This window comes from Zalophus californianus, chromosome 14, assembly GCF_009762305.2.
Source record: "Zalophus californianus isolate mZalCal1 chromosome 14, mZalCal1.pri.v2, whole genome shotgun sequence".
Taxonomy (NCBI): Eukaryota; Metazoa; Chordata; class Mammalia; order Carnivora; family Otariidae; genus Zalophus; species Zalophus californianus.
The window spans coordinates 56,112,112-56,134,192 of record NC_045608.1 but is presented as its reverse complement, the minus strand read 5'-3'; the positions used below and the strand labels follow the sequence as shown (position 1 = coordinate 56,134,192).

General features: G+C 38.1%; 1 protein-coding gene across 34 annotated transcripts in view; it reads right to left on the bottom strand.

Annotated features, from left to right (window-relative positions):
* DTNA (dystrobrevin alpha) overlaps nucleotides 1-22,081 on the bottom strand; it is a 340,156-nt gene that overhangs the window by 36,215 nt on the left and 281,860 nt on the right. For 20 of the 34 annotated variants that reach the window (XR_003516895.1, XM_027575980.2, XM_027575982.2 and 17 more), the window contains 4 exons: nucleotides 16,045-16,122; nucleotides 15,385-15,477; nucleotides 2,720-2,807; nucleotides 376-473 (listed from right to left, as the gene is read on the bottom strand). Coding sequence is in view for 33 of the 34 variants with exons in the window: in XM_027575980.2 (XP_027431781.1) it covers nucleotides 376-473; nucleotides 2,720-2,807; nucleotides 15,385-15,477; nucleotides 16,045-16,122 (357 nt within the window). In the remaining variant the exon portion in view is untranslated. Of the gene's footprint in view, nucleotides 1-375; nucleotides 474-2,719; nucleotides 2,808-6,934; nucleotides 7,859-15,384; nucleotides 15,478-16,044; nucleotides 16,123-22,081 lie in introns of those variants that run through there. The other 14 variants (XM_027575996.2, XM_027576000.2, XM_027576001.2 and 11 more) reach the window with 3 other exon arrangements.

The following is a 22,081-nucleotide window of genomic DNA, read 5'->3' as shown; positions in this document are numbered from 1 at the left end:
GGGCCCGTGGTGTCAGTCCAAATGCCTCTTTTGGCCAGGGTCCTTATATGGACCCTCCCTGAAGAGCCTTCCATTTGTCTCTGCATGAGCCAGCTCCTTGACGAAAGCAAGCATGTCCATACAAGGGAAATTAGGCTGTCTAGAGGGAAAGCATTGATTGCACTGAGATCTCAAAACTATATATATATAATCTCATGAAGCTTTCGAAAATCTAAAATCTAAAGACCCGCTTCTCAGAAGCCCACATCACCGATGAAAGATGTCATCCTTTAAAGAGACACACAGCTGAAACACCTGGATATTTTAAAGCGTTAACTACAAGCTTTCAGTGAGCACAGACTGATCAAAACAGCCAGCGTGTCTAAAAAGCCTTACCTGTTCTTGTTTTCTAGCTCTGCGATCAGCTGCCTCTGCTGCTTGTTTGCATCAATGGTGAAGGAGATGTCAGGAGCACTCCGCTGCTGAGTCGGCTGCTGTAAAACCAACATGTGGTTGACTATTTAACATTGGGAAGGGAAACTGTGTGTGCTCAAGAAGACTGGGATTGTGAGATAGGCAGACGTGAAAGAAAAAATTATTTCTATCAAAGCAAGAACAGCAAATACATGAAATTGCCATTCATCTCCTAAGGACCAACTTCTCTATGAATCTGGAGGACACCTCTGCAATGAAAAGCAGAACAGAATTCTTTGGCAGGCAAATACACAAAACACAGAAAAAATAGTTTTGTAGCTTTCTTTTTTTAAATCATTTTTTACTTTTATTTTTTTAAAAGAGTTTATTTGAGAGAGGGGGGGTGGGGAGGGGCAGAGGGAGAGGGAGAGAGAGAATCCCAAGCCTGACTCTGTGCTGAGCACAGAGCCCAATGTGGGGGTCGATCTCATGATCCTGAGATCGTGACCTGAGTGGAAATCAAGAGTTGGATGTTTAACCAACTGCGCCACCCAGGCGCCACCCCCCTTTCTAAAGAGTTATTTATTTATTTGAGAAAGAGAGAGTACAGGGAGGGGCAGAGGGAGAGGGAGAGAGAATCTTCAGGCAGACTCCTTGCTGAGCATGGAGCCTGATGCAGGGCCCAATCTCACGACCCTGAGATCATGATCTGAGTCAAAATCAAGAGTCTGATGCCCAACTGACTGAGCTACCCAGGAGCCCCTGTTTTGGAGCTTTCTGACTTGAAGTTTTGGGGATCTATTTCGTTCTTGCTGTGCTGTCCCCATTGCAATGGTTCTCTCAATACAGGTGCGTGTAAAAAATACTTCCTTGTTGAGACACCTCTCTAGAATTAACTGTTCAGTCACTGTAATGTACGATTAAAAATTTCATAGTTTTAAAGTCATAGTTACTAGGATTTTCTTTTCTTTCGATCAACATACTTATAGCATTTCTTTATTCATTTAGGTAATTTTACATTGATGGATATATATATCCTTCCTCCACATTCATGCCACACCATCATTCCTGGTCATGCAGCTGGCTTTAGCAACTGGTGTATATGCAGTCATAACTTTTGCTATACATATACATACGTGTGTGTGTGTGTGTATTACATATATATACACATATATATGCACACATACACACAAATTAATCTTAACAAATTATATATATAGATATATATACAAATTAACCTGACCAAATACACATATACATAAAAGTAAGGTATATGATTATATATGTATATACATATATACATATGTATATTTATATGTGTATTTTTTGTTGTAAAATCAAAGTACTATTTTATTAAATGAGTTCTTTTACACAATATGAACATTACTTATAATTGTAAGAGAATTTTTTATAACAAGGACGGACTGATTTTCAGATTTCTAAATGAGAGTCAACTTTTACATACGTATTACATTTACATATGTATATACATGCAATATATGTATATATTTAAGGTGTATTTATTTAATGAAGGTTTAATTTGTCATTGCTTTATAAAAGCAGGGTCAGATTATGTATAGTTCCCTGCCCCTTGCTTTCCTTGCTCTACGGTACATTGTAGAAATTCCTCAATTCGTTTTTAAACAAATTAAAAAAAATCACAATTAATCTTTCCACTAAAGAATGCCAAATTTTTAAAATTGGCACTGATTAACTAAGCCCGCAAAGACATGGAAAACCTCAGCCTGCTTTTTAATGTCCAGATACATGACTGTAGGAAAGGTTAAGCTTGGTAAAATGTCTGGCTTTCATAAAGTTTTTCTATGATTTTTTAATTAGCATTTCTTTGAACAAACAAATGGTCTGTGTTGCTAACGAAGAGATTTGAGGTCCTAGGTTTTATGTCCTAAATGGCTTCCTGTAGTTAAGTCTGGCAGATGGCAGCTTTGATTTGTGATCCAGGTTTTCCCTCTGATTTCATTACGCAATTTTTTGTTTCTCTTATCTATTACATATTGATAAAAGTAGAAACTTATCTGAGCCAGTTGTGGATCTGAGTCATCGCTTTGCTCTTTTTATTAAGTGATCAGGAATTATCCAGAGAAATCAGGGGGTGGGCTGGTGCATTTAGTGTTGTAACCGCATATCTGGAGCTATGATTTCTGCGGTACCAGAACCATAGCTGGAGAGGGACAAATGGAAGCAGTGGAAGGCTTGTGTGTAGGTCCTGTGGGCCATCCAGTAACACCTCCTCAGCCCTGCCGTCAGCACTGACCGTCAGGGTAAGAGTGAACATGAATGACAGCCTCTCACTCAAACTACTTACCGAGGAAGTGGACTCTGCCGCCAGTCTTGCCGCGTACCTGGCGATCAGCCTGTGTTCTTCATCAAGCCTGTTTGAACTCTCAAGCATACTATTGAGAACAGAGCAAGAAGGAGACTGTTAGGCAATGAGAAAGATTGATGTGTTCCTATCACTGCCAGGGGGGTTTGCTATTTCAATTTTTTGGTGCAAAAATTTGAAAGCTATACAAAACCCTGTTAGGTTAATGATCTCAGACTTGGATTCATGACATGATCTACTATGTGGCCAGGAAGTTTCATTAATAAATCCTGTCTTCAGTTGATTCAATGTCTTACTAAGAACTTCAGTTGATTCAATGTCTTACTAAGAAAACTCCAAAGAACAGTGACTTTTCTCATCAACATATCTGATAAAAGAATATTTTCTCTTTAATTTTATTGCCTGTAACATTTTTATTTAAATATCAGAAAATATGGAAGCAAGACACAACCCTCCCCGCCCCGCCAATTGTGGGGTGCCTGGGTGGCTCAGTCCGTTAAGCGTCCAACCTTTGATCTCAGCTCAGGTCTTGAACTCAGAGTTGTGAGTTAGAGCCCCACATTGGGTTCTACGCCCAGCATGGACCCTATGTGACAACAACAACAACAACAACAACAACAACACCAGCACCACAACAGTTGTGGTTGGCCTGCAGTGATCACCACCTCCTGGTATTCACATTTGTGTGTAATCGTCTTCCTTTGGTATGGGCTGGGCTTACTGGCTAGCTTTTAATAAATAGAGTAGAGCAGAAGTAATGGAAAGTCACTTCCAACATTAGGCTATAAAAAAGGCCATGGTTTCCATCTTGAGTATGGTTTCTCTCTCTTGAGCTCATTTGGATTCCTTGCTCTTGGGAAGCTAGCTGCCATGTTATAAGGCAGCCTGTGGAAAGACCCATGTGATAAGGAACTGAAGCTAGCCAATAATAACCTTGTGAATGAAAGCTCATAGGTAGAGCCTTTAGATAAGATAGGAGCCCCAGCCAACAGCTTAATGGCAACCTCATGAAAATCCTTGAGCCACAGGCACCTAGCTGGATTCCTGACCCCCTATGGGATAATAAACGTTTGTTCCTTTAAGACGCTAAGTTATTGGATAATTTGTCATGTAGCAACAGATAACTAATACAAATTGTTATCTATAATATTACTACTCAGGTAACTTGCCATTTTATATTTACTTCTAGAAAAATGGAATTATAGCAGTGGCTTCTAATGACATTAATGGGAATTGTTTATTGTCTCATATAATTATAGAAATTGTTCATACTAGAATAAGAATGATCTGAGCCCTTAAAAAACTAAAGCAAATAGAAGCATTTCAAATTTCCCAATTTTCAGAACGTTCTTCACTCAAGACAAAGTTTTGCATGCCATTAAAACAATTCCATGAAACATACCAGTAACATCAATCCTGTTAACAGACTAGTTGATTATAGTTTGGTTTATCAGTTATTATGGTAAGTATCGGGTCAGAATCAAGATTAGAAACTAGTTTCTCTCATCCCTAAATATATTCTCCTCCATTTATATTTCCTACCTGTTATTCTTAAGCCTGTTTCTTAAAGAAAAAAATTCAATACTCATGATTATACACTGAAAGTAAAACACTTCTATGCCAATATTAAGGTTGTAAGAATTGTCCGTTGCAAAGAATTGAATTTATATAGAGTAATATACACTTGTATTATTTATATGTGTATTAAAATATAAAGTAAATATGCAACATAGTCTTTTAACATTTGTTCTAAAGTGAGAAGATGAGTGAAAATCATTATGTGTTTCCAGAATATTGGCTATGTCACTTCCACATAGCTTTTCGCTGGCTGGCTGAATCCATTACTGTAACTTTTTTTTTTTTTTTTTTTTTTTGGTCATTCAGAAAACATTCCTGTCTCCATCATCTCTGCTCCAGTCTATACTCCTCACGTATGTAAACTATACCTGTTCCCATCCTGAATACTTCCACTCTAGATTTAGCTCTTTTCTCTGGGCTACAATAACTATCTGGAATATTCCTGAATATCTACATTTACCAAGTCACTTTTCCATCCTCAGAAAAAGTCTTCTCTTCCCTTTTGCCCACATGAGATAATGCATGTAAAACACATCAAGTTAGTATGATGCCTAGAACACATTAAGTGCTCAAAAGTCAGTTAATTCTTGTAATTTTGCCTCTTAAGTAACCTGCTCAGATTCATTGATTCATGTCTCCTTCAAAATGTCATCTCCCATCCAACAACCATGCAGAGTAGGGCTTCTTAAACTTTAGTGTATGCACTTATCACCTAGGGATCTTGTAAAAGATGTAGTTTCTCATCTGTAGTTGGGGGTGACAGTGTAGGTTGGGGGGCGCAGAACCTGAGAATCTGCAGTCCAAAGAAGCTTCCAAGATACGTTGATACTGCTGGTCTAAGGGAAACCTTGAGTGGCAAGGATCTAGAAGATCTTGAAAATAAAATGGAAAATCTAAACACATGAAATAAACCCCAAATGCAAGCCATATGCAAGAAATAATATGAGTGTGTAACTGATATTCATATAGCATATATGATATTTTATAAACATTCCTTAACACAGAAAATTCTAGATTTCCATCCTCACATATGTGTGGTACCAATCCCCACAGATTGAGATTTCAGTCAGCATACAAAAGACTTGGAGTAAGAAAATAACTGTAACAGCAAAAGGAGTTAGTTCTGGAGAACTGATGCTTTAAAGCAGAAGTTTGTCTCTAGAATGCAATGTCTGCCCTCTCTAGTGGTTAAAAATAATAAATGAATTTCTTGTTACAGCTTTAATAAGAAAAAAAAGTTACACTCTTTTCACTTTAAACTTAAAACTACTCCACAAAGAAACAATTTAATTTGATTTTAATATGTTTATCATTTCTCACTGGTATTAGAAATAATATGTCTAATTCAGCCCAGTTTGTGTAGACAACAGGGCCCATTGCTCTAAGCCCAGGGCAATGATCCATTTGTCAGAGAGTGACTTTGTCAAAAACATCTGTGAGTGTTTTGATAAATAAATAATAAAAAAACTTGATAAAAAAACCTCTTGATAAAAAGTATCTTTTATCATGAATGACCAGCAAGTATAAATAATGTAAAGGTACATAAAAAAAAAAGCCTCTTGGAGATGTAAGATGTGAAGTTATGGGATCATGTCTAGTAAGCTATAACTCATCCTTCCATGCCTTTCCTCCCCCAGCCCTGACTGAATGAGGGGTGGAGTGATACATTACCCCTTTGTGCACGCACACGATTTATGAGTCCACATGTGCCATTTCAGTATGTTCACATTATCCAAGGGTGAATGAGGCATGCCTCTGATAAATTCCATTATTTCAAGACTTCAATTACAAATAGTTGAAAATGAATGGCCAGTAATCCCTAAATCATCAAAGAAATACCGATTCCAACAGTTTCTCCGTCTCTGGCTATTCATTTCAAGACTTTATAATCAGTAATCTTGCTACAAGACCATGATGAATTAAAAGGTGGCTGCTGTGAAGGCTGCATTTCAGAGCAGGGAAATCTATTATTTTGAAAGCTCTCCACTTTCTACCTTCAATGCATGGCCAGTGGGTGTTGCTAGTGATTTCAAAATGGCATTCTAGGCAGCTCAAGTGGCCTCGGCTGAGGTTGGGCTTACTAAATTGTGATTTAGCAAAGATTTCTGGGAACCTAGGATGTGTTCACATTTCTTTGGTTTCTCTGTAAGCCTGTTCTGACTTCCCAGGTGGGACAGTCAACCAAATAATAATGTGGTCCAAAGGGCAGCAGAAATACTTTCATGTTTTCTCGTAATATTTTTCCATTTGTTTGAATGGGTGAAAGGAATTTTATCAGTAGAGGTTTATTTTTAAGGTCGTTAGGCCTCCTGCACCACGCTTCAATTAGCAAGCAGCGAAGAATAGGATTACTGCCTGGGAAGGCATTCCTAGTTGCACTGAAGCGGAGGATTACTCTATCAGGTTATTTCCTACCTTTTGCAGTAGGTTGAGAGCAAAATGCTCCAGCAATGGAGCCTTGTTCAGGCCTTCAAGAGTCAGTGAGCAGAAGAGAGTCAGGGTGGAAAGGAGCAAAGTGATTCCGGGGCCCAGGACGTGATTTTATGGGACTGAAGAATGGGGAGGGAAATGAACTAACTCTCAGAGCTTCAACTGTTGGCTCTTGAATGACTGGTTTGAAAGGAAAAGACAGGAAATCATGAGATGGCAATCTTCCTGGGTAATAGTAATAAAATTGACCATGATAATGGCATCTCTGTAGGGATGCCTTCAAACTCCTTTATCGAGACCCTGACTTTACCTACTCACTATGTTATAACACCAAGGCCATGCGTTCTACCTTCTTCAAACACACAAATTTCTCTGTTTCCTTCTATTCCAAGGGTCACTGATGTGCTCCAGGCCACTGTCATCTTATCTGGAATTAGCATACAGCCCTCTCAATAGGTTCCTCTTATTTTAGACTTATTCTTCCTTCCAATTCATTTTGCATCCTGTAGTCAATGATCTTTTAAAAAATGAATTTGGCTGTAACATGCATAGAATCCTTCAATGGGTTCTCAGTTTTTAAACTCCTACCTAAGACTTAGGAGGTCCTGCATAATCTAGCTTCATCCTTTACCCCCCCGTACTCTAGCATCCTTCCTCAGTTGAGTTCTTCAAGGAGAAGTTCCACATTTTCTCTCTCCTCTGAACAATCTCTCTGCCTCCTCCACCCACTTCCACTTGGCCCATTCCTCTTCATCCTGCTGTTGGCTTTAGCGACCATTTTCCACCTTTGCCTCTGACCTCTAAATTTGGGTTTGTTGCTCCTCGGCACTCGGCACTGTCTGCCCTTCCGGTACCTGGTACCCTTCCCATTTTAATTGCCTTTTCACCTGTCTTTCTCCTTTATTAGACTGTAGCTTTTTTGGGGGAAGAATGGTTCAATCTTTTCACCATTAGATCTTGAATGTTTAGCACAGTGCTTGGAACACAGCAGGACATGTCTGAGCGTTAGTGGGACAAAAGAACAAATACAGGTTAGCTCTCTTTGGCTTGCAGTGTCATGGACTTTGGCCCACATCTTCTATATCCTTCTTGGCTCTGCATGCATCCTCAGCACTGAGAAAATCAGAAGGGAACAGATAAAACACAGCACTTTAACACTAGCCATGCTGTCTAAAATCGAACAGAGTTATTCACATTTGGCAGACTGAAAATCAAGACACACTCAATTGCTGCATGTGGATTTCTTGTCTGCTCTTTCTAGGTGCTAAAGTTTATAGAAATGTCATTATACTCCTTCATATTTATCTACATCAGATCTTCCCCACCTGCAATCATGGCAAATTCTCTTTGGTTCACATTTTATTGTTGTTCTTTTAAAGATTAGGAAAGCAGATGGTATCTGAAAAAGGTAAGCTCTCATTCAGAAGAAATGCTTACTCTTAGGGATGAATACAGGTAGGAATGTTATCTAAGGGTGGGCGTGAGGTGGGAATGGATCATTTTTGAATTCACAGCTTAGCCCTCTTAGGTACTATCTGTGTGACTTTGGACAAATCACTTAACCTCTCTGTGCTTCATTTCTCTCACTCATTAATACAGGGGATACAGTGACCACATACCTCCTGCTGTCAGGAGGATTATTATATAGTGTTTAGAGCAGTGCCAGGGCACACAGTGAGACTATGGAAGTATTCTTTTTACTTTTACCTCTCTTTTTTTTTTCCCTAAATATTTTATTTATTTATTTTAGAGAGAGGGAGAATGAGAGAGAGCAAGTGAAGCGGGGGGAGGAGCAGAGTGGAAAAGAATCTGAAGCAGACACAGTGCTGAGCACAGAGCTCCATGCAGGGTTCGATCTCACCACCTGGAGATCATGACCCGAGCAGAACCAAGAGTTGGATGCTGAACCGACTGCACCACCTAGGCGCCCCTACTTTACCTCTAATGGTGTAAGCATTTTTGCACCATCATCTCCTTATCTATAAATTAGCTTTTGCTCAAGAACATACGATTAGTTACTGGCTAGTATTCTAGGGTATACCAAAAAGAAGAAAGCCCAGTTAGTTGAATCAGGGAAGGGTTTTACAGAAGCTCTAGGTGGACTTGACATCTCCGATATCCTAAAGGGAAGAGTCAGCTAACGTGACAGCCTTCTCTTCTTTCTCCAAAGGTGCACACTGCCGTTAATTTGTCACCAAATACACCAAATATCCTTTTCACACAATATATCATTGTATCAAGCAACATATGAGAACAGGCCCCACACTAAGTTCTTTATTTTAGCACATTTGGAGAAAGCATACTCTGAAGTTTATCCATTTAACCATATTGGTGAACTATGAGCTATCATTTTTTTTCTACCATATTATAATGAACAGGTTTTACAGTATGAGATTTTAAAATATTTATTGTATGCTTTTAATCCTATTCAAAATCAAGCGAGGAACGAATATTGTGTTATTCCCATGTGTCTGGTACTACACTAGCTAATTTTCACCAATAACCTCATCAGACTGGTAGTGTCTCTCTTGTTTTCCATGGAAACTTAAAATGTATTAGAATCTATCACAGAGAAATGAACTCATCTTAAAATCAATTCCTCATCTGAGTATGCTGAGTAAACCTCTGTGGGTACAATGCAGCCAATGCAGATATGTGCACTGGTCATGTGACATTCATATTTCTAGAATCCTAAGGAAAATAGCTTTTTCAGAAGTCTAGTTTTAAATTTTTTAAAAAGATTTTATTTATTTATTTGAGAGAGAGCGAGAGAGCAAGCACACAAGCAGGGGGGAGGGGCAAAGGGAGAGGGAGAAGCAGACCCCCCACTGAGCAGGGAGCCCGATGCGCAGGGCTCTATCCCAGGACCTGATCATGACCTGAGCTGAAGGCAGATGCTTAACTGACTGAGCCAACCAGGCACCCCAGAAGTCTAGTTTTATAACTGAAACTCCTAAACATTTTAAAGAATAAAAGGAGCAGGGTTAACAAGCAAATGAAAACTCATAAATAAGAGACACTTTCAGTGAGTGTAGGTAATAATTTTTTTCTTTCAACAGGTTGCAATACATTTACATTTTCCAAATCAGCCTTTACTGAAAAGGGTCAAGTTTTCGCCTACACATTAAAAATATTAAAGGTATACAATTTGGTGGATTTAGTGTTGAAGTGGGTCATAGATTGAATTGTGTCTTTCCCAAAATTCATGTGTTGAAGGCCTAAGCCCTAGTACCCCAGAATGTGACTATATTTGGACTTAGGGTTTTTGAAGAGGTAATTAAAGTAAAATGGGGCCCTAAGCCAACATGACTGGTGTCCTTATAAGAAGAGGAAGAGAACTAGGGATGTTTGTGCACAGAGGAAAGGCCACGTGAGAACAAGGCAAGAAGTGGCCATCTGCAGGCCAGGGAGAGAGACGTCAGGAGAAATCAGCCCTGCTGGCACCTTGGTCTTGGACTTCCAGTCTCCGGAACGGTGAGAAAATAAATTTCTGTTGTCTATGATGCACAGTCTGTGGTATTTTGTTATAGCGGCCCTAGCAAACTAATACAAAGTGAAGAGATCAGAGAACATTAAAATTAAAAAAAAAGTTATTTCCCAATATCACTTTTAGTTTAGTTACCTCCCACCCCCATCAGTTGCTTTCCCCATGTCGGTGAATTGCTGATGCTTGTCTTTATCCAGGTTTACCACCACTCTCTATGTAAAGCTTAATACTTTAGTTTTTCACCTACTTTATACTCCTACACTAAATGTTCAACCTAAGGGCTAATTTATAATAGGTGATTTTTTTTAAAGTAGTAAAAATATTTATTTTACTAGTAAAAAAGATTTTCCAAGAAATACTAACAATTGTGTTTAGGGTGAGAGGGAATTTTATACCTATAGCACCATCAATATCCCGTGACATCAACAGATATTTATTGTGTACCTACTGTGTGCCAGGCACTGTGTTAGGTGCCAGAGATATGGTAATGAACAAGTTAGAGAAGCTCCCTGCTCTACAGAGAAGGCAGCTGGTGAACTAATGAACCAACTAACTGACCAACCAATGATTACAGGTATGGTAAGAATGAAATAAACAGTATGCCATGATAGAGACTAGTACGGGAGACCTACTTGAGGAGATGCCTTTAATCTGAGTTTGGAAGCCAGAGAAGCAGCCTTTACATATGTGTAAAGGGAGCCAATGTACATGTGTGTGGCCAGACAGGGCAAGGGTAAAGTGGGAAGAATGTTCTTGGCATAGGCAAGAACTAGTATCATGGTCTTGAGGCAGTTTTAGGCACTGATTAAAGTGGATGCTGCTAAGTATTGGGATTGAGTGAGAGAAGTCCATGAGACTGGGCCTGAGACAGGACTAGGCAAGGGTTGGCCTGTGCACAGGCTTCTAGGCCTGGCGAAGGGCCTGGGTTGTAAACCAAGGGCCGTGGGGATCTATTAAAGGGTTTTAAGCAGGCAAGCCAATAAAAATTTAGACCTCATATATGAAACCTAGAAATGGCATCAAATATATAATTTCCTGTACTTGAGAAAAACATAAGCAAAACAAATTTTAACCTATTTATATGCGATCAGGGGTCTAATAGCTAAGTGACAGTAATTGATCATGACATCGAAGTATGGACAGTAGCCTTTAACTGCACTCCCTCCTTCCCTTACACAGGGGGTCTTTTCAGAGCTGAGAGTAATATGCCAGAAGCTTATGAATATGGTAAGTATCAAGGATATAATTATGGGTAGAGTTGGAAGTTCGGGGCTGGTTTCCCATTTTTTTAGTCTGCCTGCCACAATGGGTCCCTATAAACCACTAGCAAGCCCAGCACTTGAGCTTTAGGGACAGGCAGAAAAAGTCCTCACTGTATTACATTTTAATACACTTTCTCCCCCATTGGAGAAGATGGTTGAAAACCATTAAGGCTTTTAAAACTTCACTGTAGTAGGAAGACAGCAGGAATTCTCCCTTGAGCTACAGTGAATTTATTTGGCTTCTCTGACATCAGAACCAGAAAGGACACAGAAGTGTTTCTCTAATTTAGCAGACTATTTACAAATGAGTCAGTTTCCCATTGTATTAAGTATATACACAATGGAATATTATGCAGCCATCAAAAGGAATGAGATCTTGCCATTTGCAACGAAGTGGATGGAACTGGAGGGTGTTATGCTGAGTGAAATAAGTCAATCAGAGAAAGACATGTATCATATGACCTCACTGATATGAGGAATTCTTAATCTCAGGAACACACTGAGGGTTGCTGGAGTGGTAGGGGGTGGGAGGGATGGGGTGGCTGGGTGATGGACATTGGGGAAGATATGTGCTACGGTGAGCGCTGTGAATTGTGTAAGACTGTTGAATCACAGATCTGTACTTCTGAAACAAATAACGCAACATATTTTAAGAAAAAAGAAAAAGAAGAAGATAGCAGGAGAGGAAGAATGAAGGGGAGTAAGTCAGAGGGGGGGACGAACCAGGAGAGATGATGGACTCTGAAAAACAAACTGAGGTTTCTGGAGGGGAGGAGGGTGGGGGGGGTGGGTTAGCCTGGTGATGGGTATTGAGGAGGGCACGTTCTGTGTGGAGCACTGGGTGATATGAACAAGCAATGAATCATGGAACACTGCACCAAAACAAATTATGTAATATATGGTGATTAACATAACAATAAAAAATAAAAAAAACAAAAAAAAACAGAAAAAAAATATGGGGAAAAGTCTCCCACACGAGTTAATCCAGAGCAAATATGAATAATTATAAAAACAAATCTTTTAATTTAGAACAGCTATTAAGTTCCTGTTTATAGACCATCTCATGAAGGGTACAGATACCGGAGGCGTGAGGAATGGGGTGGACAACAGATGGGACCCAGTGTCAGAAGACCTGTGTGCAAGCCTTGCCAGCATGTGACCTTGGATAACTCTCTTAATGTGCGAGAGCTACCATTTTCTTATCAGTGAAACGGAATTAATAATATCTAAACTTACAGAGTTTTGGTGAGCAAATAATGTATAAGAGAGGGCTCTGTAATTTTTGAAGCACTTCATAAATGTAAAATTTATTATTCATATTCTGGCTGCCATGAGGAAATACAGGAGACTAAAGACAAAATTTTTGCTCTTTTGAAGACTGTAATTAAAACGGAAAACCACAATGCATAGACTAAATACAAAAATGGTAACATTAACAACCACAGTTCCTATTACTAGTATGAGCTCAAAATATCGTTAAAATGAAATAAAAATAATGTGGTAGGATTTGCAATTTCAGGAAACAGATATGTGGTAGATGCAGTGTGGAGTAATGTCCAGAAAAGCTTTCTGAAAGGCACGTGTTTATGTAGGTTTTATAATAGGCAAGGTAGCATAGTGATTAGGAGTTTGGGATCCAGTAGATAATGGTTAAAGTTCCTGATCCACTGTTTCATAGCTATGGGACTGTGGGAGAGTCATGTAAACTCTGTAAATTGATACCTTTATTTATCTAGAAAATGGGGATGAATGCATTTACTCTATGGGTTTACTCTAAGGACTAGGGGAAATTATGTAAATAAAGTTTTTACACAGTGTTTAGCAGGAGACCTGTGCTTTAAAAAATGGTAGCTTTTAGGATTATTACCCTTTCATATCTCACCAGAGTTGAAGGATGGTGAAGCATTATTAGCTATTAAGATGACAGAGGTGAGAGATCACTACATCACTTACATAATCATGGCAGGTGTGGGAATTATTAGGATCTAATTCAATACAAAGGAAAGAGAAGATAAATGAGAAATTCAAAAGAAAAGTTGGAAATTTCTAAGAACAGAAAAAAGCATAAAGAAATATGGAGGGCAGCAGTTCTTAACAAGGAGCCTGTTTCGTTGATCAGTCTTAAGTTCTGCTTTGTTTTCGAAATAAGTACCACCTCTCGTTTTCATCAAGTAGATGTGAGGTGTCTCCGTGGAGACAGTTTTACTGTCATAGGTGACCATCAAGTCAGTATGATCAATCACTTGCGTAGGGAAAACGGCTGGTAGTGACAAACTGTGAGCTTTCCTCTTTGGATATTTCTTTGTTACAAATTTACTTAAGGTCAAAGAAGAGTGGGAGAAGTAATTGGAGTGTGCTCAGAATTACGGGGGAGAGGACACGGTATGAGACCACAGCTTTGCCTTCAGACATGATTACTCTTCTTTGAGGAATGTCAATACATTTATTTTTTTTTTTTTTGGTAATTCAGTATTTAGCTCTGCTGTTTCAGCTACCATATAACATTGGGGATCCAAACTCACTGGGTATAAGATTAAAGCAATCACTCTTCTCATTTGCAGGTTTGAGAGGCTGAGAGGTACCAAAGAAGAGGAACTGTTGGATCTATGTTTGGCAACTTTGAACAAAGAGGTGAGGTCAGTTGAAGAGAGCTTCTTATTTTTATGTTTGTGAAGTGTAGGATGTAGTATAAAATGAAACTAGTGTGCTGGTTATATTTTTTAAAAAATACAAATTAAGATAAATATGTATCTACTAATCAACGTTCATCAATGTATCACCTAAAATCATCTCATGTACTAATTTTGTAAGAATAGTTCTAGGCATCAGGAGCAGGAAGCAGTCCAGGGAGGAGAGTTCTAGAAACAAAGAAGTGGCTGACAATACCAAGTGATGAAGGAGATGACTGAGAAATGGCCATCACATATTTCAGGGATGCTTTTTGTGAAATAGTAGAGGAAAGGAGGCCAGCTATTTTAAAGGCAATTTAACCCATTGGTTCACTTAATATTTATAATGACAAAAAAAAAAATCCATCAGCCCTTAGTTCAGAGAAAGTTAGAGTTATTAAGCAAAATTCAAATATTTCTAAGGAACTGGTTTGCTAAACACATTTGTAAACACAGGAGTCTAAACTAGACTGAAACATATGATAAATACATAGTCTGTCCCCTTATTTTCATTCAAATTGCAAATGTACATTTATTATCAAAACCAAGTAACTTCAACCTAGGAATCTCCTAGGTCACAATTAAAGTAGAGAAAAACTTTATGAATGCCTTTATCCAAATACGCAGGGCTATCTGAATTCATACATTTAACACATCTGGAAGTAAGCTTTGCATATTCTGGGACTTGAAAGCAGGCTTTAAGAGGATGGCTCTCCAGAAATATTGGTAAGTCAGAGAAGAGGTGAAAGATAATTTCTCCCGCTGTTATCATTAAGGAAAGGATTTCCATGGTCTGATCCCATCCCATCACTTTTCCTCTTTTCACTTCTATCTTAAATTAATACAGCACTGTCCTCCAAATCAGCAAAGACATCCATGACCTTGGAATAAGACAAATTCTTGCATCACTATTGTGTGGTAATTCGACATGGCACATGTAACATGGAACTGACTGGTGGGACCCAGAGCCCTGCATCCACTGAAGGCTAATATTTAGCATGGTATCCACTTACACAAGTTTTTCCTTTAGCTGTGATGAATTCTATGGTACATGAATGGGAAGTATCCAAACTAACATCATGAAAGACGTCTTAACTGAATCAGTTCAAAAGTGACTTAGTGACACCTGTAGCATCCGCTTGCCCTTTGTGGAGACTTCTTGTCAAGGGATCAGACTGTTACCCTCCCTAAGGACAGTCAAGCAGCCAAACCTGCACTAACCATGATGGGTTGTTCCGGAGCCTGTTGACATACAACCCGATGAGAACATGTTCATCAGCTAGCCTGTCTGCCACATTCAGGCTGTATTGTATCCTGAAACAGGGCAGGAGGAAGAAAGGGTGTTGGTAGGAGAGGCGAACAGAAAGAAACAGAGTAAGTAGGAGTGAGTTTATGATAAAAAAAGGCATTTAGAAAACCAAGCAGGTAGAGGAAATGTAAGTGATGTTCTATAAAAAATCCAAGCAAAATCCAAGCAATGAAATACACAGTTCCATTTCACTAATTTAAAAAAATAAAGATTTCCATTTAGGTAAATTAGTTTTTAAGGAAACAGATTTGCATTCTTCAAGTCACTAAAGCCAAGAAATTCATCTGTACAGTAAACACATTGATTGGGTTGCAAGCAAAGAGTAAGCATCCTTTGGAAAATCAAATCTAAAGTTTAGTTACTTAAAAAAAAAAAAAAAAGGAAATCAGAGAAAGTGAATAACACAGATGTGTCTACTCCAAAGAACTACATGGTGCTGTTAGTGGGGTTATAATAGAGCTGCTTCTACTAAATCAAAGATGGTCTTTCAAACATAAAGCATTTTTGACACAAGAAATCTCCATTTTTAGTTTAGTTAATTCAGGATTCAGTACACTCTGGCTTTAACTTACCCTTTGCCCTTCAGAAAAGCTGGCGCAGCCCTAGCCAGCAGTTTGTTCTGCTCTACTTCACTGTCCTTGGGAGGAGAGCTAGTTAATAAGATGGGAAAGCCAAGAAGAGCGTAAACACAGCAATGCATTCAAGAATAGAACTGGCTACAGAAACTCCCAAGTCTAGATCCAAGCTCCATTTGGACAGCTCTCTTGTTATTTTGAAAGGTTCCAGATGTTTTCAGATTTCCACAGAGTTGAACTAGGACTAGAAACCTGGCCTGAGAACCATAATTGTAATTACACAAGCTTCCATGATCCCCGATTTGACCTCGCTATTTGCTTAACAAATAGATTGCATATGCCCAGACAAAATGAAAATTCACTGAACATTCATTATGGACTATCATGTAAACGGCCCAATAGTTCACTAAGTGCTGCCAACCTTCAGATCCTACTCAAAAAGTATACTTCTCCAGCCTTCCCTATATTTTCCAACTGTCTGAGTTGAATAGAGACTTGAAAATTACCTAGAAACTGCAGTCATATTAGAAGTGCTTTACCTACTCCAGGCACAAGTCACCGTACCCATGCCGAGAAGCTGCAAAGAAAACTTTCAGAGAAACAGAGAAATAAACCTTTGAGCCTTATAAATATATATTCATATTCCCTGTGTCTATAACTGGTGAATAGAGGCCTATCAATACAGTAAATTCTTACCATTTTAGGTTCATTATGAGGAACACTCATTTAGTAATTTAAATGATAGTTTTAAAAAGTTTAAAGTGTGGTTTTATCAAATGACAAATAGAAATAGAAATAATAATTAATAAAGTGTGGCCACGTGAAAGTCACCCAGGATCTACTAAGCATGCTTCATTGAGAAATATGGTATTGATCCTTAGTAATACAATTGTACATGTAATGTGCTGAAAGGGAGCCTACTCCTTTGTAGGTTAAGAATTTGCCCTCTCACACTGGTGGACCAAAAACTATCCTCCCGCCCTTTTCATGGAGAATACAAAAATTAACTGTCTGACTTTGATGACCAAATCTTTAATTTCTGGGGTTGAAATTATGAGGTTTTACCACAAACTTTCCCAACTTTTCAACAAGTTCTAAAGGTATGTATGTGTTAAGATGGCTTATAAAGTAGCTAAAATTTTAAATAAAACTTAAACTACAAGTTTTAAGGATTTACTACAAAGTACCACTGTTTTAGACCATGAAGTACAAAGAAAATACCAATGTGAAAACCAATATCACTTTAGAATTATGCACATTGTCACTAGAATTCTTGTTTTATAATTTTATATACTATGAGATAATGCTTAAGCAGTGAGGTCTCTGGCAAACTTAAAATCAAATTTGATGTATAAAGAAAGTGTCTAGTAGAGAGTAGCACTCGTGTTTGTTGAATGTATGACCTCACTTAGCTTTTCAGGAATGAAACTATTACTTAAAGAGTACAACTGCACATAAATGTAATTGACTTTAACAATGAAATGATTAGTGGTCAAGGAGAGTTTAACTTTTGATGAACAGAATGAGTTTTTTCAGCATACTGATCTTCACCTTCTAAGATGATGAAGTTGTCCATCAGGACGAAATAGCAACCTTAAGCCATCATAGTTGGTATTTTCCTATCATCGCACCAAAACAGCATTCCAAACCTTGTCTTCTGAAGCATACCTCTCTGTATTCATTATCCAGTAATTAGAGTCTCTCTGCTGCCCAATTACCACCCTCCCCAACTTTTTTTTTCTTTTTAACTCAAGATAGATGTACCTACTATATAACTGATTTCAGATTCCTGCAAAACCACTCAAAACATGGTGTGAAATTTCAATGATTCTTCCCTCCAAACTTAAGTATTTCCTTGCCTTGTTATGCATTTTGCCCCTTGAATTCCAAAAATTGTGGTGGTATTTGATTCCTTAAATCAAAAGCTTAATAATTGTGCAGGTACAACCTCTGGTGCTGAATGCGCAGGAAGAAAGAAAGAACTAGCAGAGAAAAGAAACACAAGAGGCTCAACTGGGAGGATGCGTTGGCTACCAATTATGCCTGAGAAGTCTTAGAGAAGGAAAGTGATGTGTCAGTAAAGTCCCAGGAAGGCGTCTTGCATCTTGGCCACAGGAGGAGTCCTGCTGGTTTCAGGAAGGGAACAGAGGCCCAGATTCTCCTTTGGTGGCCTTATTCTTTCTCTCCCAATTCTTTGGGCCCTCTCTTTCCTTCCCCTACTCCATTTGCCTGTCTTCCTTCTTCTCTTCTTTTTTCTTCCTTCTTCTTCCCAAATCCTTTCCTCCTTCAGAGGGAAGAGGAGCAGACATTCTATCTGTACACATCTCTTTTCATTTTGTTGTCATTTTCAACGAATGAAATGCCAATGTTGGTTTGAAGAAATCATTTAAGTTCTTTTATGTTCCGTCTGCCTCCCACATGAATTTTTAGGAAAACCAGTTCTTGGAAAATATGGAAATTACACTCTCTGCTTCTATGAATTTGTGGAAATACACTATTTACTTCATTTTGCTACAGCTCTTAGTATCTAGTGCCAAGAGCATGTCTGACTTTTGGTACTCAGTGTCCACATAGTTTCTGGACTTCCTAGAACTAGTCTCAAACTCTTCTCCTCATCATTTATTTCTGGGAAGCCAAAAATATGACCATGTATAGAGGAAGCCAAGTTCATGATGAAGACAAGAGAGGATCAAAATGAAATAGATCAAGAACTTAAAGAGTTGACAGGGGAGGCAGTTTTCACTTTACGCTTGGGTCTATAAAGACTTTTCATGTGAAGTATCTTCACTAGATTTTCTTTTGTGGCTCCCCAGGAGCTCAAAGAAGGAAAACAAAGTGAAAAGCTTTTCTCCCCAGTTGTGAAGATAGTAACGATACGTAGTTCATTATCATTTCTTCAAAGCAACATACGTCACGATACTTTATAGAATATACTAGATGTTTAAATTTTCACTTGGTAGCTTGGCCATTTGTGTAGAGAAGTTGGGGCATATTTCCAATTTGTTGTGGGCTTTGGGATCAGACACATGGGCACCTCCATTCTTCTCAAGAAGTGACGCTTCTGGAAAGTCTGTGTTCCAGAATGCAACAATGGTTGGCACATAACTCCAGCAATAGAAGCCTCCCCTTCTTCCACATGCCCTATTCTCAAATCAAAATGCACTCTTCCTTTTACCCTCTGAAGCTGGGAACTACCCGGGGATCCTCTTGACCATGTGTGGGAAATCTTTTCTAATCTGAGTCCCAAGGAAAAGCAGGGTCACCATCTCTAAAATTGTGTGTACACATATTTCTTTTTCTCCTTGTTTTTTTCCCCTACCAGGTCCTTGTCATTGTATAACTTTACTCCCCTGCACACATACTAACATGAATGGGCATGGGGACCATCATACCCTGGAAGGGATGACAAGGTAAATTTTGAAGTTGATGTGTTTGGCTGAAAGAAAAGAGGCGGAGAATATTCCTTTAGATTTTTTTTTTCCTAAGAAATTCTCTATGTTCTCACCAATTCCTTTTGAGAGCTCTGGAAAAGAGCAACTTTATATAAAGAGAAACGGCCTTTTCCCAGATTTTTTTTCATACACACACACACACACACACATTGATACAATGGGTTCTGGAATGGTAGAGCAATTTCAAAATGTCTCATATTTATTTAAAGTTCACCCTTGGTTTTGAAGGGTGACAACTAATGTTGAGTTTTTTTTTTTTAGAGATTTTATTTATTTATTTGACAGAGAGAGACACAGTGAGAGAGGGAACACAAGCAGGGGGAGTGGGAGAGGGAGAAACAGGCTTCCCGCTGAGCAGGGAGCCTGATGCGGGGCTTGATCCCAGGACCCTGGGATCATGACCTGAGCCAAAGGCAGACGCTTAATGACTGAGCCACCCAGGCACCCCTGTCGAGTTTTTTGCTTAAGTGTAAATTTCGTTTTTGGGGTGTTCTAAGGTAACAAAATCACACACAAAGGCTCCCTGGATTTTTGCTGAAATCTGAATTATAGTTTTAAAAGCCATTCTTGCTTATGCTGTGTTACTGCTTTAGCTCTGGTCAAATATTTTTTTCTTTTATTAACCATGAAAATAAAGGATTTAAATAAAAGTCCTGGATGCAGTCTCACAGAGCAACAGTATTATATAAACAAATTATGTAATGTAAAATAGTTATTATCATCATGGTTAAATGGAAAATGATATTCAAATGGCAAATTAAAAACATATTTTCATTTTTACTAATTTTTAAATAATTGATAAACTTGTGTGGTGTTTGAACTGGTAAAGGATGACTTGTAAAGTTGGCTCCCTTCTTAAGTAACTAACTGTTAACTGTGAATAAAATTTTGCTTCTCATGTATGTATGTAAACACACACATATGTGTATAGCCATACATGTATGTATGTGTGTACATTTATACGTATGAAAGTATATGTTCATAATATATATGAACATATTATATGTTCATTTACATGTGCATATATAAGTATGTACGACATATTGTTTATATATGTCAAAACTTTTTGAACTGCACACTTATTTTAAATATATTCATTGAATTATATATCAATTATATCTCAATAAAGCTGTTTTCTATTTAATTGCTTCTCACTATAATTAACTCAGGCTAGTAACAAGGTCACTAAACTAATTTAAAAACAATAAAAAATGTCTACAAGTTGAGATAATTTCTGAAAAAATTCTGTTTTTCTTTCCTTTTCTAGTTTTCAATATCTGAGATCTGAAACATAAACTATCTGCCACATGCAAATCAGCAAACAAGCATAAAAAACAGCTCAGTGTTTCAGTGGGAAAATTAGTTGTCATCAATTCAGGCTGGCATGAGAGCTGAACTATCTTTTAAGCAGGTACCGCAGAGGAAATAAGAATTCTTAGGTCATATTTGATTCACTACATTTACTACGTTGTCCCCCAGATATCACTAAGCTGTGTCAATTGCATTTTTGTCAAGAGAGCATCTAGAAAAGTTTGCTGGGTATAGGGCATACACAGAGAAGAACTAAAGCAACTCTAGTAAGTGCATAAAGTTTACTGAAGTGAAGAGGAGAGGTGACTGGAGTTTTAATTATGCACTGATATTTCAGTATAGGAAATAGAATGGAGTGTGAAGACCAGTTTAATTCAGGTTTGGAAAAAACTAACATATTAGTGGAGCTCAGTATAAAGAATTAACTGAAAAGACTATTTCAAATTTCATGAAATTTCACACAACATAACCTGAAAGTGTGAAAAGAGTGAAGAAATCTTCACGGTGGTTGATTTATAAGTTCATCTATTTTATGGTGTTAACTCATCTGTTTTCCTGACTAGAAAGGATGGTTTTTAATCTTAGAAAAAATTAACCATGGAAAAGTGTTGGTTTTCAGAAGCCAAGGTTGAATTCAATGCCTCAATTTTATTTCTATTTGCTTTTGATTACCAATGCACAAATGCTTAAAATCTAGTTTGAATGTTTTAAGTCTGATTAAAAATCTGGGTTGTTAGGTAAAGAATCTTTGGGTAAGCAAGTGTTTGAAAAAACTGAAAAAGATACAATGAATTACCCTTTCTGTGGCTGAAAACCCAAACCAATCAACCAACCAACCAACCAGTCAACCAATAAAAATCTCACGATGTTGCTCTGGTGGGAAGAATCAGGATTTGGAGAGTATTTGGGGTGAGTGATGTGCCTTCCCCATGAGTGCTACTAAGTTGAATATAGTATTAGCTATTAACCAGATGGCACTGTGACAAACCAGAAAATAGCCCATTAGACTGTGTTCGACACACTCTATGAATCATAAGCAATTTTCTGACATTTGGGAGAGTGATAAGATCTGGCTAGATGCTATATATAATAGCCAAAGTGATTCCTTTTGTGAGTAGTTACTACTCTAGAGGTTCCATTTGTGAAAGTATCTGTGAACCTTCAAGAGATGGTTCTGAAATTGGGGGTAAAGAAAGTAGCATTCAAACTTTTACAATGTCCTTATTGTGGTAATGAAGATGTTGGCCATAATTAAAGGGCCTTATTTGACA